Raw genomic sequence first — 13,421 nt, forward strand, 5'->3', positions numbered from 1 at the left:
AAAAGTTTCCAAAAGTGAGACTATTTAACTTCTGTTTTTTTTGTTGCCCACAGCAGTACAACTTTCCTGCAGTAATAACCTGGAAAGTAGCCAGAGGTGCAGTACTTCTCTCTGTGGGAATATAGTAAATATCGCTAACTGACAGAGAATATTAGATTTCACCTTGGTATCAGGACTGTTTTATGCCAGGACAAGAGGGGGAACGAAAGCTGAACACCCCTTAGCATTTAGTAGAACTTTTATTTCTTCTTCAGAAGGCGGCAGAAGTTTATGCTGCGTTTTACGACAAGAGCTTTTGTTTTCTGCTTCAGTGACCTTTGGGAGGCATGGAAACACCTAAATGTGTACACAGTTCAGTAACAGGGAGGAGGGGCTTAAAGGAAGGAAAGTGCTCAGTGTGTGTGCTGCAATTTGGGGAGGATAAGATATGGGACATTAATGGACGCTGGCTTCTCTCTGTCTCTTGTGTGTCACTTCCATTCCAGGCCAAAGCTGGCTATTCTGGGGCTGTGCATCCATCCACTACACAAACCACACACATCAGCACAAACAGCACAGCCTGCACACACAGCACCACTGCTGGTCCCAGCTGAATTCAATGTGGGTGCTGAAAGCGCTGAGAGCGCTTTAGCTAATCGCATGGGGGGGGTAAAGAAAAACTGTTAATGGCCTGAAACCTTACTCACAAGCTTTCAGTGTAAAAAATCAGTCATGGTACGAGGCTATATTACAACTTGAAATCACATTAGTGGGAGCAAAGTGTTTCTTTTTGTCATCACGGGACAATCATGTGATTTATCGTCATCCTGAGTGGTGCAGAACGTATTTTCGGAATAATACATATTCTCATTTCATATTTAAGACATCAACTTTACAGCTACTGAAGTAGGTGATGTCCACGCGCAAGTTAAGTGGTGATATGCTGACATCACAGACTGCTAGTGCCACCTAATCTGACTGCCCAGGCTCAAATGGTCCAGAGTGGAGAACAGAATCACAGCCGAGCTAAGCAAGCGCCAGTGTCATTAGGAAACATTAAAAGCTCATTAGAATGCTATTGTTCAGCCCCTGTGCCTCCAAGATGAATCTGTCTTAAACTGAAATATGTCTGGAATGTGCTGTCATTAAGTAATAATAATTCTTGGCTTTATCAGAGGAAGCTGCTTCACACAAGTCTTTTCTGTGCCTTTGTCACCTAGAGGGAACTAGAATAAAGACATAGAGGGGAAGCAAAGAAGATAAGACAGAAAGAGAGTGTCATGATCCTGGGCCATGTTGGCCAGGATCATGACAGAGTTGCAAACGCCACTTCTGAAGTAAAAAACAAAGAAGTGAAAGCGAGAAAGAAAAGCAGCCACCTGAGGTAGGCTCCTAATGCATAAACTGGAGTGCAGAGTAGGGGTGCGCATTTCATTTTCCCTAAAGGGCCACTTGAGAAATAGGGACCCTGGAGGAGGGCTGTACCAATAAGTTGAACTCAATTCTGCACAATATTTCTTTTATCTCTTTTAGAAACCTATCGATTTAATACAGATAAGAGTAGATGTTACAATTCGGCAATGGAAATTTGCAATAGGCGCGAAATATTTCATTAGCATTCCCATGTTGTCCCATTTCAGCTCCAGGCTATGCAAGCATAAAGCTACCTCAATAAACAAGTAGTCCCTTTCACTGAGTGCATTGCTGCCAGCCCCTCTGGAATCTCAAACTCTTACGTTATTTCACGTAAAAAGATAAGCAACTCTCATAAAGCGCTATGGACTAACAATCAAAACCACACACTCACACACACACAAACACACACACACCAGTAATAAATTAAAAAAGAAATAAACAAGCAGTTTCCTTTAAAATGTGTATCTTTTATTCTTTGCCTGTCCTGTTTGGCTCTTTTGCCATCAGAATTATTGTCTAAAGGCGAAGAAAGATGCCCAACGGATTTACTTTACCAAATGGACCATCCCAGCCTTGCCGTAATGGTCTATTTGATTCACCTTTTATTGTTTTTTTTTTATTTTTTTTATTTTCACTTGCTAGATACAGGACAGACTTGAATGAGGAAAAGAAAAGGGAGAAAGAAAGAGGGGGAAAAAACAGCGGAGAAGAGGGACGGGGATAAAGGGCAAAAAACAAAAACCTGACCGAGCCCCAGGCCGAGAGGCCGAGGGCACCCCACCCTCGAAGTGGCCCGAGCGAGCCCCAGGATCCAGGTCCCGATAAGCAGCCACCAAGGAGTGAGCCGGTGTGTACCTGGATGCCCATCCCCAGACACAAAGACCCACCAACGCACCGATGTCTGAGGGCGTCTGCCACTGGCAGGGGAAGTGGTGGTAGGGAGAGATAGGCCTCCATACCTTCACAGCAAAATCTCCAGTGTTAAATTAACACTAGAGAGTGTCTATATGGGTCCACACCTCTGAGTGTTAAATACAACACTGTTGAGTGTTAAATTAACACTTTTGACAGTGTTATATGTTTAAAAGTAACCTAGTCAGTTTTGAAGATTAACAAAGGCTAACACTGAGCAGTGCTGATTTTCTAACACTGGAAAATAACTCAAAATGTTAGAAATATTCCAGTGTTAGAAAATCAGCACTGCTCAGTGTTAGTCTTTGTTAATCTTCAAAACTGACTAGGTTACTTTTAAACATATAACACTGTCAAAAGTGTTAATTTAACACTCAACAGTGTTGTATTTAACACTCAGAGGTGTGGACCCATATAGACACTCTCTAGTGTTAATTTAACACTGGAGATTTTGCTGTGTTGGAGGGCCTGAAATGTCCCCAGAGAGGTGGCGTCTGATACCCAACCTGACATATAGACACAGACATACAGGTACACACAGATACAAACATCCATTCCCACCCTCATGCTCTCATATGCAATTACTCAAAACTCACCCAACGTGGAGACAGACATAAAGAGACACTGTACACACAATCACACTCCCCAAGCGTACTCTAAGCCCCGGGTCTAGGTACCCTTGCCGCTGGAGGGGGAAAAATGTGTATCTGATTTCCCACAAAATTGCAATAACCAGCAAGCAATTCTCTGATAGGGAGTTTATCAATGAATGCTTTGTGTCTAAAATGTGACTGTATAATTCGTATTTTATTGCACCTAAGATAAACAAACCAATACACAACAACAGTGTTGGAGGCTGAGTGGATGGAATCAACTAGATAATGCACACATTTTCTGGAAATGTAGAAAAATTCACATTTTCTGAGTCAAAATTAACTCAGCTGTTTGTGATATATTAGGTTATATAATTCCCAGAACTTGCCTTGTTTTGTATCTTGGATACTTGAAAGGTGCTGTAGCCTACATGTAAAGGGCCGTTACTTGGCTAAAATTCTCCTTTCTGCAGCAAAGATCACCAAAAACTGGATTAAGACAAAGGCACCAGGAAAGAAGCAGTGGGTAGGACATTATGGAGATGGAGACCTTTACACGATGTATGCTTAATTGTAGGGTTTTCAAAGGAAATAAAATCTAAATAACTCCTCCATCATTGGTCATTCTTAGTTAACAGTATATATTTTGATGGGTATTATAGGCGCCCTCCCTATACAGCAAAAATAAACAGCCAGAAAAGAGTTCACAGTGTTTATGACATCCAGGCAGAATGCAGCAAGATCCTGGAGAGATGCTGTCAGCACAGAAAAGACAGGCCACATTAATCATGAAATGTTTATTATGTTTTCATCTGGTCCAATTTGTCTCGTTGGTGGGTGAGAAACAGCGGAACTTCTCAACTGATCATTTGGTGGTCGGGGGATCATTTGCTCTGCTTTCCTTTCTGTAAAAGTCATCGCACACCACTGACTAAGACCAATAATTATTTTAGAATATCAGTGAAAAAGTTAATTATATAGTACTTTCTATTTGTAGAGACACAACAGGAGGCCAAACAAGAGGTCTTGAACGCACACGCTGCCAAATAGCTCAGCTGTAAAGAGAAGCTTGTGCTTATTGTCAACAGGTCTAAACACAGCTGTTTGGTCACTGCAGTACTAGCTCAGGTTAGCTTGACAGATCTATAGCTGCTTGAAATGTTAGCGCTCAATATTTTTACTCTTTTCTTTTCTAAATATTTTCTAATTTCTGAATTTTCTAAATGGAGAAATTTTCTGGATAATTTGTACGAATACGCCTGTTTGTTGTCACATTTTATTTATTTTAAGCATCACTGCTACCATCTAGTGCTCAGCGAGAGCTTGATGGACAGTTTTATTTTTAACCAAAGCGGCTAAAAAATAGGAAAATTAAAATAGACTGGAATAGTATGTTAAGTAACATAAAATGTGATTACGATGCAGAAATTCAGTTAGGCAGAGAGAATTTACCACAGTCATTTGTTGCTTCAGGGAAGAAATGAAAGCAGTGGAGAAGATTTTTTTTTTTTTTCCTCGCGTCCACCCTCTATCCTGCCCCCTGTAATGGGTGCAGTCCTTAGAGATGAACCATTGTGCCCAAGTCTCTCGTCAGCCCTCACACTGAGGGGCTATTGTTAGGTGTGGTGGGTGCAGGAGAGATACAAAGGGGGAGTGTAGGCAGGGAGGGAGATGGACAACGACAGAGGAAAGAACAGAAAAGGGAAAATAAGGGACAAATAGACAGGGGGGAAACAACAAAGCGAAAACAGAGTCCAACTTAGGAGTCAGCCAGAACAAGGCAGACTGTGTGGGCTGAGTGAGGTAGTCAGTGAGATGGAGGAGGGAGTGAGGAGCTGAATTCCAAAACAGCAGTTTCCAGACATGATATTGAATATATTTTGCATAAAGAGGGTCCAGAGAACACACTCGCTGCTGACAGCTGTCTAGCTTTGTGAAATGACTAGCTGTGCGCCTCATTACAAGGGGACGGCAGGTTGAGAGTAAGAGCTGGACAAATCCTGTGGGGGGAAATCTAATCTGGCTTATGAATATCTGATATTACCTTCTGATGTGCTGGCACAGTATTTACTATTCACATTGATGTCTGCTGATGTAAGCTGCTGGAAGATTTACACGCGAAATTGGTCTTGATGTCATGCCTTTGCCAACGTGTAGGTCCGTGTCTCTACTCATATCATCGTGACACTTTGAACGGATGAGTCCGTGTAGAAGAGACCCCCTGCTACTGTCTGCCTTTTACAGTATACTCACAACTATTATGGTTGAACATGCCGTCGCGTCCATGATATCACTGTACGTGTCTGCATCTCCAGTTCCAATCGTGCATTTTGGTCTATGCATTTAAACGGCCAAGTTAGCGTTCAGCTCAGTGAATTGGAAATGCTTCCAGAGCTATGAAGGACAGTTTCTGTTAGCTACTGATTAGCAGGGCTAATTGTTTGGCTGATGCAGTGTAATTACAAGAGACAAGGCCGTGATATATTAGACATGCAAAAGTGGAAAAAGTCCTTCTTTTAAAAAAAATTTAAAAAGAGGGGGACGGGGTGAAGGACACAATACAAGAGGAAGCAAAGAAAAATAAAAGCACAAAATACATCTCAACAGCATACAGTGTCTGTTGCCAGGGGAAACTGTTATGGATAGTGTTTTCCTGTGCCAGTGCAGGAGGACAAGAGAGAGGCTGGAGTGAATTTCCACTATTTTCTCCTCCTCGCCTGTATTGAATCATGAACAATACCACTGATCCTTCCTCATCCCGGTGCTTATTGACTAACGCTGTGCCTCGGTTCTTCTGTTGAAACTCAGGCTCATCTTCTGCATCTTATTCCGATTTAGCATGGAAGCAGGATCCTGATATTGGCTTGTACAGGCTGAGTGTGTGTGTGCGTTTAGCTTTTTTCCCCCTCCCCTGGTAATTTCTTCTTACATTAGCACCTTTGTTTATATGAATTCAATAGACTCTTATCACTGAATGCAAATTAGAAACTTTGGGTCCTTTCGGTTCATGCTTTTAAGGACGAGCATGGAAGTTAGCAGTGGTTTATTAGCCCAAGTAAAGAAGTAAAGACGCTGCTAAAAAATGGGCATGCTGATATTATTTGGTGAGCTCACGTGCAGACAGAAAAACAAGCAATTAATCTGAGCTGGCATAGTTAGCAATGGCAGTGCCAGCATTGATTTGCTTCCCCTAAGGCTGGCAGTAGCTGATCTCAGGATATGAATGATAAACAGGGCAGAAGGACAATACTGAATGGAGATGACATGTAATGTGCAATTTACTGTAAATGGAGGAAGGGAAATTGTGCTTCGTTGGGTCGTTTCAAGCTAATTGTTTGTCTGTGGAAGCTCTAAATGTCTCAGTAGTTGCACATGCTGCACAGTTACGTTCCTGTCTTCTTCTTCTATTTTTTTTCGACTCTGCTGCACAAGTTTTGAAAGTGGAGCAAGGAGAAAAGTATCCACCTTTTGTTCTTGACAGTGTTTTCCAGATCAGTGACGATGAGGGTAGAGGTTGACAGGGAGAGGAAAGCCTCTTCAGGCTACTGAGACACAGCAGGAAAAAAAACCTTTAAGTATGAGATATTAACTCCAATCAAGGTCATTGCGAGGGCTGACGCATGTGTTGATGACTGACTCTTCCCACTTCAACCCCAAACTGCCACTCGGTTTGAACACAGGTTAGAAAGTTAACGTGATGTGAAATATTTTCTTCTCTTTATGATTCTTTAAGTGCGCCTCTGTCTTGTAAACACCCTTTATAGCTTTCCTCAGGGAGTGACACAGTTTACACTCCTAAGACCAAATCTTTAAGGTCTTCTTAGAAAACACACACTTCACAGATGAATTCGCATCCACTATTTTTTTTTTAAAACAAAAGTCCGCTTTCTCTCCAGCTGTTGCCCTTTTTTCTGGTTTTTATTACCTCCAAACAAGGAGCCAATTTACTGAGGAGATTATGTTTGCTGGGGCTCAGGGTCGATCAAGCTCTTTGTCTCATCTCGATATGTGCAACAGACGGGCAGTGTTTAGCTACCAGTCCAAGTGTCAGTGCTTTCAAACCCCCCACACCCTTCGTAATACAACAGTAAGACTACCAGATATTCCCAGTTCATTTTCTGCCTCTTGAAAAGCTTGAAAGCAACTTATCACACTGCATCCAAGGGCAGGAGAGGTAGGTTGGATTAATCTTTGCCTCAAAGAAAACCTTGGTGGCTGTTTTTTATTTTGTCCTCCCCAGAAAGGTTTCATGCATGATGAGATCAGTCATCAATCATAAGGTAATCATACCCAACTCTTTAGCATATTACCGGCTGTTTGTATTACAGTAGCTTTAAACCTTGTGCTCTGTCAAATCATACACAGCCTCCTTCTTAACGCTGCCATCCATGCAAGAACAAATCACTGCCATCGGGCATTATCTGACAGGGTTGATACATGAGGATGGGGTGAAATCACAAAGACAGGCGTAGGTGTAGCTTTTAGCTTAATTTCCTCCTGCAGAAGAGAGAGAGAGAGAAGCTCATGCAACTCTCTTGAACCTTGGTGCAACCGTAATAAAATGCACAGGACTACTAACAAGTGCTTCTGCTCAAACTTTCTTTGTTGGCTCTGCCACCTTCAGCGCCATGTTCCCTAGTAAATCTATTTGATCAATCAGCAATGCGTGTAATGTGAGTGGAGCAACAGCGCCAAAGGGGAAATTCATTCAAGGCTTTCATATCCAACAACAATAAGAATGAGAAATATATGTAAACCCAGGCGCAGAGGCAACCAAATCTTTGCGCATTTAATCTCCTGTTTCATGCTTGGATGAAAAAAAAGGAAGGAAAGAAAGACGCTTCAAGGAGGTGAAAGGAATAATTCCCCCTTTCCTCCTTAAATTCCACCACTTGGATATATATTTATGCTTGACTTTATGGCCTTGGCATGGTTAAATGCGAAGCTGGGACTAGTGTGCAGGTCAGCTTAAACCAGCCCCAGGCCTTGGCACGGATTACCAGATCCTATTCTCTCATAAGAAGACATCTTGGAGATGCAGGGTAGATTGGCTCAGTGGAATCTCCTTGCTGATTCTGCAAACCCAGTCGAGCACAGGATGAAAAAAAGAAGGGGAGGATAGCTGGGTGCGCGGATGCCACAGAGCAACTTTAAAAAGCATCGGAGTCCCAGCGAGCGGCCACAAAAGACCGGCTCTGCGTGAATCCTCGTCTCTCTCTGCGGGGTTTTTTTTCCTGCTTTCTTCCCTCGTTGTCTGTGTGCTGTCTCACTGCTCCCTGATTCCTTTGTGCGTTTTACCCTCCACTCCCTCCTGCCTAACAAATTCAGCCTCGCTTCTTATTTCTTCTGTCCATTTTCCCCATTTTCCCCTTCTAGTCAGATCTATGTCAACAACACTCCTGTTCCACCCAGCCGTTCTTGCTCCCCTGATTCTCTTTCTCCTCTCCCCTGGTTTTCTAGAGTGTAAATGGCAAACATAAAGAGTTGTCTAAGCATCAAAGAAGGCTTGCTGTTACCACCTGCAAATAAAGCCCTCAAAGTGTCAGTGTTTGTATGGTAACTCAGTGGGTCACAAAATTGGCTTGCTCCACAGGTGGGGATATGTGGGCTCATAGAAGAGAGGAAAAAAAGAAAGTGAAATGAGAGGATGTTGGAAAAAGAAATTAGCGACAACATGTGGGAAAGACAGGGTGAAAAAATTAAATTGCCAGCTTGCGCGCACAGCTATTTATACATATTTCGTGCAACGCGCGCGCAAGATGTTAGGACACTTTGATTTCTGTTTGCCATTTCAAATCATTTGTAGCATCACATTAAAGAAATTGCAGAAGATCTTTTAAAAGTTTAGACATGTGGCAAAGTACAGCTTCAAATTTCACAAACACCTTCAAATTGGATTTCAGCAAGGAGGACATTAACACAGACAACGCTTCCTATCAACACTCTTTCATTCACTGCGAGTATCAACCCACGGCGCCGTCAACCGAGCCCACTGGAGCTCCACCGGGTTGTGAAGTTGTTGTGACACGTGAAACGCTAAACCATTTTGCTGTAACCGCTTTAAGTTGCGAGCACAGACACGCAGCGTGCTAAAATTAGCGCAGTGTTTGTTGAAGGGGGAGTCATACGAGCAGACAGAGTTAATACGCATTCGCCTAGAAAACTGGGTGAGTGAGACGGCAGCGGGAGACAGAATTAGCACTCACCTGGATCAGTGTCAGGTCTTCAAGATTGAGTCTGAAGAGGTGATTTCTGTGAAAAGAAGGGAAGGTGTGAGTTAATGGAGCCCTTTAATGCACTGAAAGCAAGAAACAAAGGTGTGAGGATCGGACAACAGGTCAAAACTGCACTGTTATTAAAAGGCGTTTCCATTTCAATTCTAAGATTTTACTTTAACTGGACCATCGCTGCACCTTAATTGTTTTCTCTTTCAGGAATTCTGTAGATTTGCTTGAGATCATTGTCCTGTTGCATGACCTAATCTTGGCCAAGCTTTATCTGTTGGACTGTAGAATACTTTGGTGTACAGAGGAGTTCACGATTGACTTAATGACCTAAAGGTGCCCAGGTCCTGTGGCTGCAAAACAAGCTCAAATCCTCATACTTCCCTCAGTTGGTATGAAGTATTTGTGCTGGTTTGCTGTGTTTGCTTTTGGCCAAACATCTCCACTTTGGTCTCATCTGTTCATTGTTCCAGGAGTCTTGTGGTTTGTTCAAATGCAACTTTGCAAACCTTAGCTTCCATGCCATTTTTAGAGGTAAGAGGGTTTTTCCTGGCAAACCGTCCAAACAAGCCCTTCTTGTTCAGCCTTTTCCTAATTGTAGTGTCATGAACATTAACATTTTACATGCTAACTGAGGCCTGTAGAGTCTAAAATATACCTCTTGGGATTTTTGCAGTTTCTCTGAACTGTGTTGAACATTTTTAACTTGTGAATAATCTTTCTCACTGTAGAGTGGTGGACCTCAAATTGGAAATGGCTTTATAACCCTTCTCAGATTGATGGGCAGAAACGGTTTCTTCTATAAGATTATTGCTGTTATCGTTCTTCCTTTGTTAACACAAGCCTGACTCAAGCAAATTATAAAAACTGCTAGAGATTGGTGATTAATTAATCAAGTCCATCTGATTAGCAGCACCTACGGCTTACCCTTCCTACAGTCTTCAGTTTTATTAAAGTAGTAAAAGATTACTTGATATTTTGGCTTCGTTTATGTTGAGAAAAGAAAATACAGTGTGTTATATATGCCATGTGTTGTTGTTCATCTGATTTTAGAATTCGGTAAGAACCATACAATTTATTTTTATTATTTTATTGTTATTCCTGATATATAAAACCTCTAATTTAAAAGAGGATGTGCTTTCTTTTTTATATGCCTGTTTTACTGCAACTAGTTATGTAGCTTCAATCCACGAGGCTCAAGCGAGGATGAGAAGCAGGCTACAGACTTCAGACAGCCTCAGTCCTCTCCAGCGCCACTCCCTCATTTTTACTCTTATTTTTTGGGAAACTTGCTCTCATCACACTGACCTTTGTCGAGTTCAGTTCCACATATGCTGCAGTATAATACGGGAATTGTAAATAGACTTTGTTGTGTAAAATTGGTGAAGTTCCCCTTTAAAAATGCCACATCTGAAGCTTCTGAAGTTCCCGCAGTTGGAGTTAAAATGAATCTTTTCATAGGTGGCACAAGGAATTGTAAGAGCGTAGTCAGGGTATTGAAATGAACTGTATTCAACGGATGGCTGAATTCAACGACTGCAGCAAATGATGGACCTCTAGGTTTCTCCAACCCATAATTAGGACACCAAAAAAAGAGTAGATAAAGCATAGCTAAAAGGTTTTATGCTCCTATTCCCAGGGTTTCACATGTATGAAAACAGTAAGAGAGAGGGGGGGGGAGGCAACTGAAGGACAATCAAAGCCTGACTGTGAAATCACACTCTAATAAGTATGTCCTGCCTTGCCTGGAGCTTTTCAAATCTGCAAGACACAAACAACACTGATTCACTGGCATTTCTAACTTTTCAAGAAACATCATAGTTGTAATGAATGCTGTCTCAAGAGGAATATTCTATAATTTGACTAAAAATGTCTCAGGCTGTCTACTACAGCCATTATCCACCATTACCAGAATGAGATCACATGAAACTTGACAATTAGGACTAAAAGCATTATTTACTGTGATTTTTTCCCCCCTTTGAGATTTCTGTAATATCCATGTTTTTGCAGGTCTGTGCCACCAAAAGGCAAATTTTTAAAGAGGAATGTTATATGTGCATATGAAATGTGCCCACGGTTTCGAATAATCTGCCGAAGATTATAATCTGCCAGTCTCGTTTTTTTTTTTTTTAGACTTTCTTTCCCAACTTAAATCAGCTTGTAACTGACTTTGTATATATATAGAAATGTATATACACACACTCTTAGGCTGAACAATTAGAAGAAGAAATTTCACTTTGTGCCTTTAAGTACAGACAGACCAGCTGCAAGTGAGGTGTGGATTAGGGCTGCCACGATTAGTCGACTAGTCACGATTACATCGACGATCAAAATCGTCGACGGCTGATTTAATAGTCGACGCGTCGTTTGAAGCTTTGTGAGATCACAAAAGATGCAGGAATAAGTAGTAGGATTTAAGAGTGTAATAACGGACTGAAACAGAAGATGGCAGCACTGCATGTACAAGGATGCCAGCTGCTGTTAAAGCGCGAAGAAGAAGAAGAAAAAGCTGTGTCCCAGAATTCATAGCGCGGCCCAGCGCAGTTTCCAAGAATGGCGGCAGCTAGTTAGTTTTAATATTACTCTTATTATTCTTTCTGGGTCACAAAATAAACGTTTAACATATTTTCAGGCGAGAATGTAGCTGTGTAAACCTCAAATATCTGCTCAGTTTATCAAGACACCACATATTTTCAAAAGCGCTCCGACGTTTTCGGAGACGTCTGTTACCCACTAGCTCGATAGCTAGCCGGGGGCAAGGCTCACTAGAGGACACCGGACTCCCGGCAAATCGTTTTCAAAACCCACCCCCGTCTTTCGCTACTCAGGTTAAACATATATAAGTCACTTAGATAACTTAAAAATGTTATTGTTTGGCTTTTTTCAGTATTTTATTTGTTTCTGAGTAAATCGGTTTGGCTGAGATTAAAGTTATAGTTTTTACACAGCTGAATAAACGTCAAGCAGACAGCTGATTATCAGAAGTGTGAGATGCTCGAAAATATACTCCGGTGTCCCGTTATATTTTAGATAGCAAGGAGCAGACGAGACTGAGTTTATTAAACTCCACCAAAACAATCTGCAGATTTCATTAAACTTTAATAAACTATCATCTTGTCTTTATTTTTACTTAGCACATACCTTAAACACTTAAAGCTGTAAGCTAATGATAGTTATATAAGAGCAGATGCATGCTGGTGCAATAAGCTGTACGTTTTATGTCCAGTGGATGATGATCTGATTAGTCAACTAATTGCAAAAATAATCAGTGACTAGTCGACTATCAAAATAATCGTTTGTGGCAGCCCTAGTGTGGATGTATACCTCGGGCCCTAAAATGACTTTTTTCGGACAAGCTGAAATCTACTTGAAAGGTCTTGTGTGACTGGCTACAAAAGTAGGTCAGTGCCTATAGGCTATCAAGTTAAAATGCCCAGCTTTACAAATAGATATAAATATGTAATAACTTTGGACTCTATAGCTATTTTCTCCTCATGACAGTCGTAGAATTATAAAACTTATTGTGCAAGACTTAAAAGTTTACCATCTTTGATCAGAAGGTGCAGACTCACTGAAATGGACCTCAGCCATGTTTGTGGTGTTGGTGCTTTTTGGACAATTTTTAATGCAGCTACATGACAAAGAAATGCTATTTGCTGCACAGATATTTGTCCTAATTTATTCATTCATTAGCATTAATAAGCAGGTATCTGCACATGTCAAATACTCCCATATTTATGTAGCTTGCTCACTTAGCTAGCTAGCATGATCTAAATACTCATCAACAAAGCCTGGCAATGGAAAGTAAATTCAACAAACAGAAAACAAAACAAAAAACAAGATGACGTTGTCCAAACTGAGGTTCTGAAATGTAAACCCACAAAACATAAAGTGATATCATGGTGCATGTATCCATTTTTTATATACAGTCTATGGTTTTAGAAAGCAGGTATGCTGAGTTGCTGCATTACATAGATATGGATATTTGTTAAGTTTATTTCTGAGAAAAAATATTTTATTCAAAGATGATCTGGACTGCATTTGTTTTTTTAATTACTTGATTTGCTTAAAAGCTCTTGAACAGACACAGATTTTGCAAACGTGTAGGAAGATAACCTATCAGGTGCTTTTTTTTTCATGCTAGCAAACAGTTTTACAGAGCAATCTTTAATTTTTTTTCTCTAAATAAAGCAGATATCTCATTACAGAGTAAAAATCCTAAAGTCTGTTTCCACAAGCACCTGAATACACATGCACATACAAATAAGTGCTTTGGCAAAGATCAGTCTCCTGAAGA

General features: G+C 41.1%; 1 protein-coding gene across 3 annotated transcripts in view; it reads right to left on the reverse strand.

Moving 5' to 3' along the window:
- Positions 1 to 13,421, reverse strand: part of sema5a (sema domain, seven thrombospondin repeats (type 1 and type 1-like), transmembrane domain (TM) and short cytoplasmic domain, (semaphorin) 5A) — a 174,088-nt gene that overhangs the window by 87,923 nt on the left and 72,744 nt on the right. For all 3 annotated transcript variants that reach the window (XR_003273311.1, XM_026179439.1, XM_026179438.1), the window contains exon 4: positions 9,107 to 9,152. Coding sequence is in view for 2 of the 3 variants with exons in the window: in XM_026179439.1 (XP_026035224.1) it covers positions 9,107 to 9,152 (46 nt within the window). In the remaining variant the exon portion in view is untranslated. The remainder of the gene's footprint in view (positions 1 to 9,106; positions 9,153 to 13,421) is intronic.

The sequence above is a fragment of the Astatotilapia calliptera genome, chromosome 9 (genome assembly GCF_900246225.1).
Source record: "Astatotilapia calliptera chromosome 9, fAstCal1.2, whole genome shotgun sequence".
Lineage (NCBI taxonomy): Eukaryota > Metazoa > Chordata > Actinopteri > Cichliformes > Cichlidae > Astatotilapia > Astatotilapia calliptera.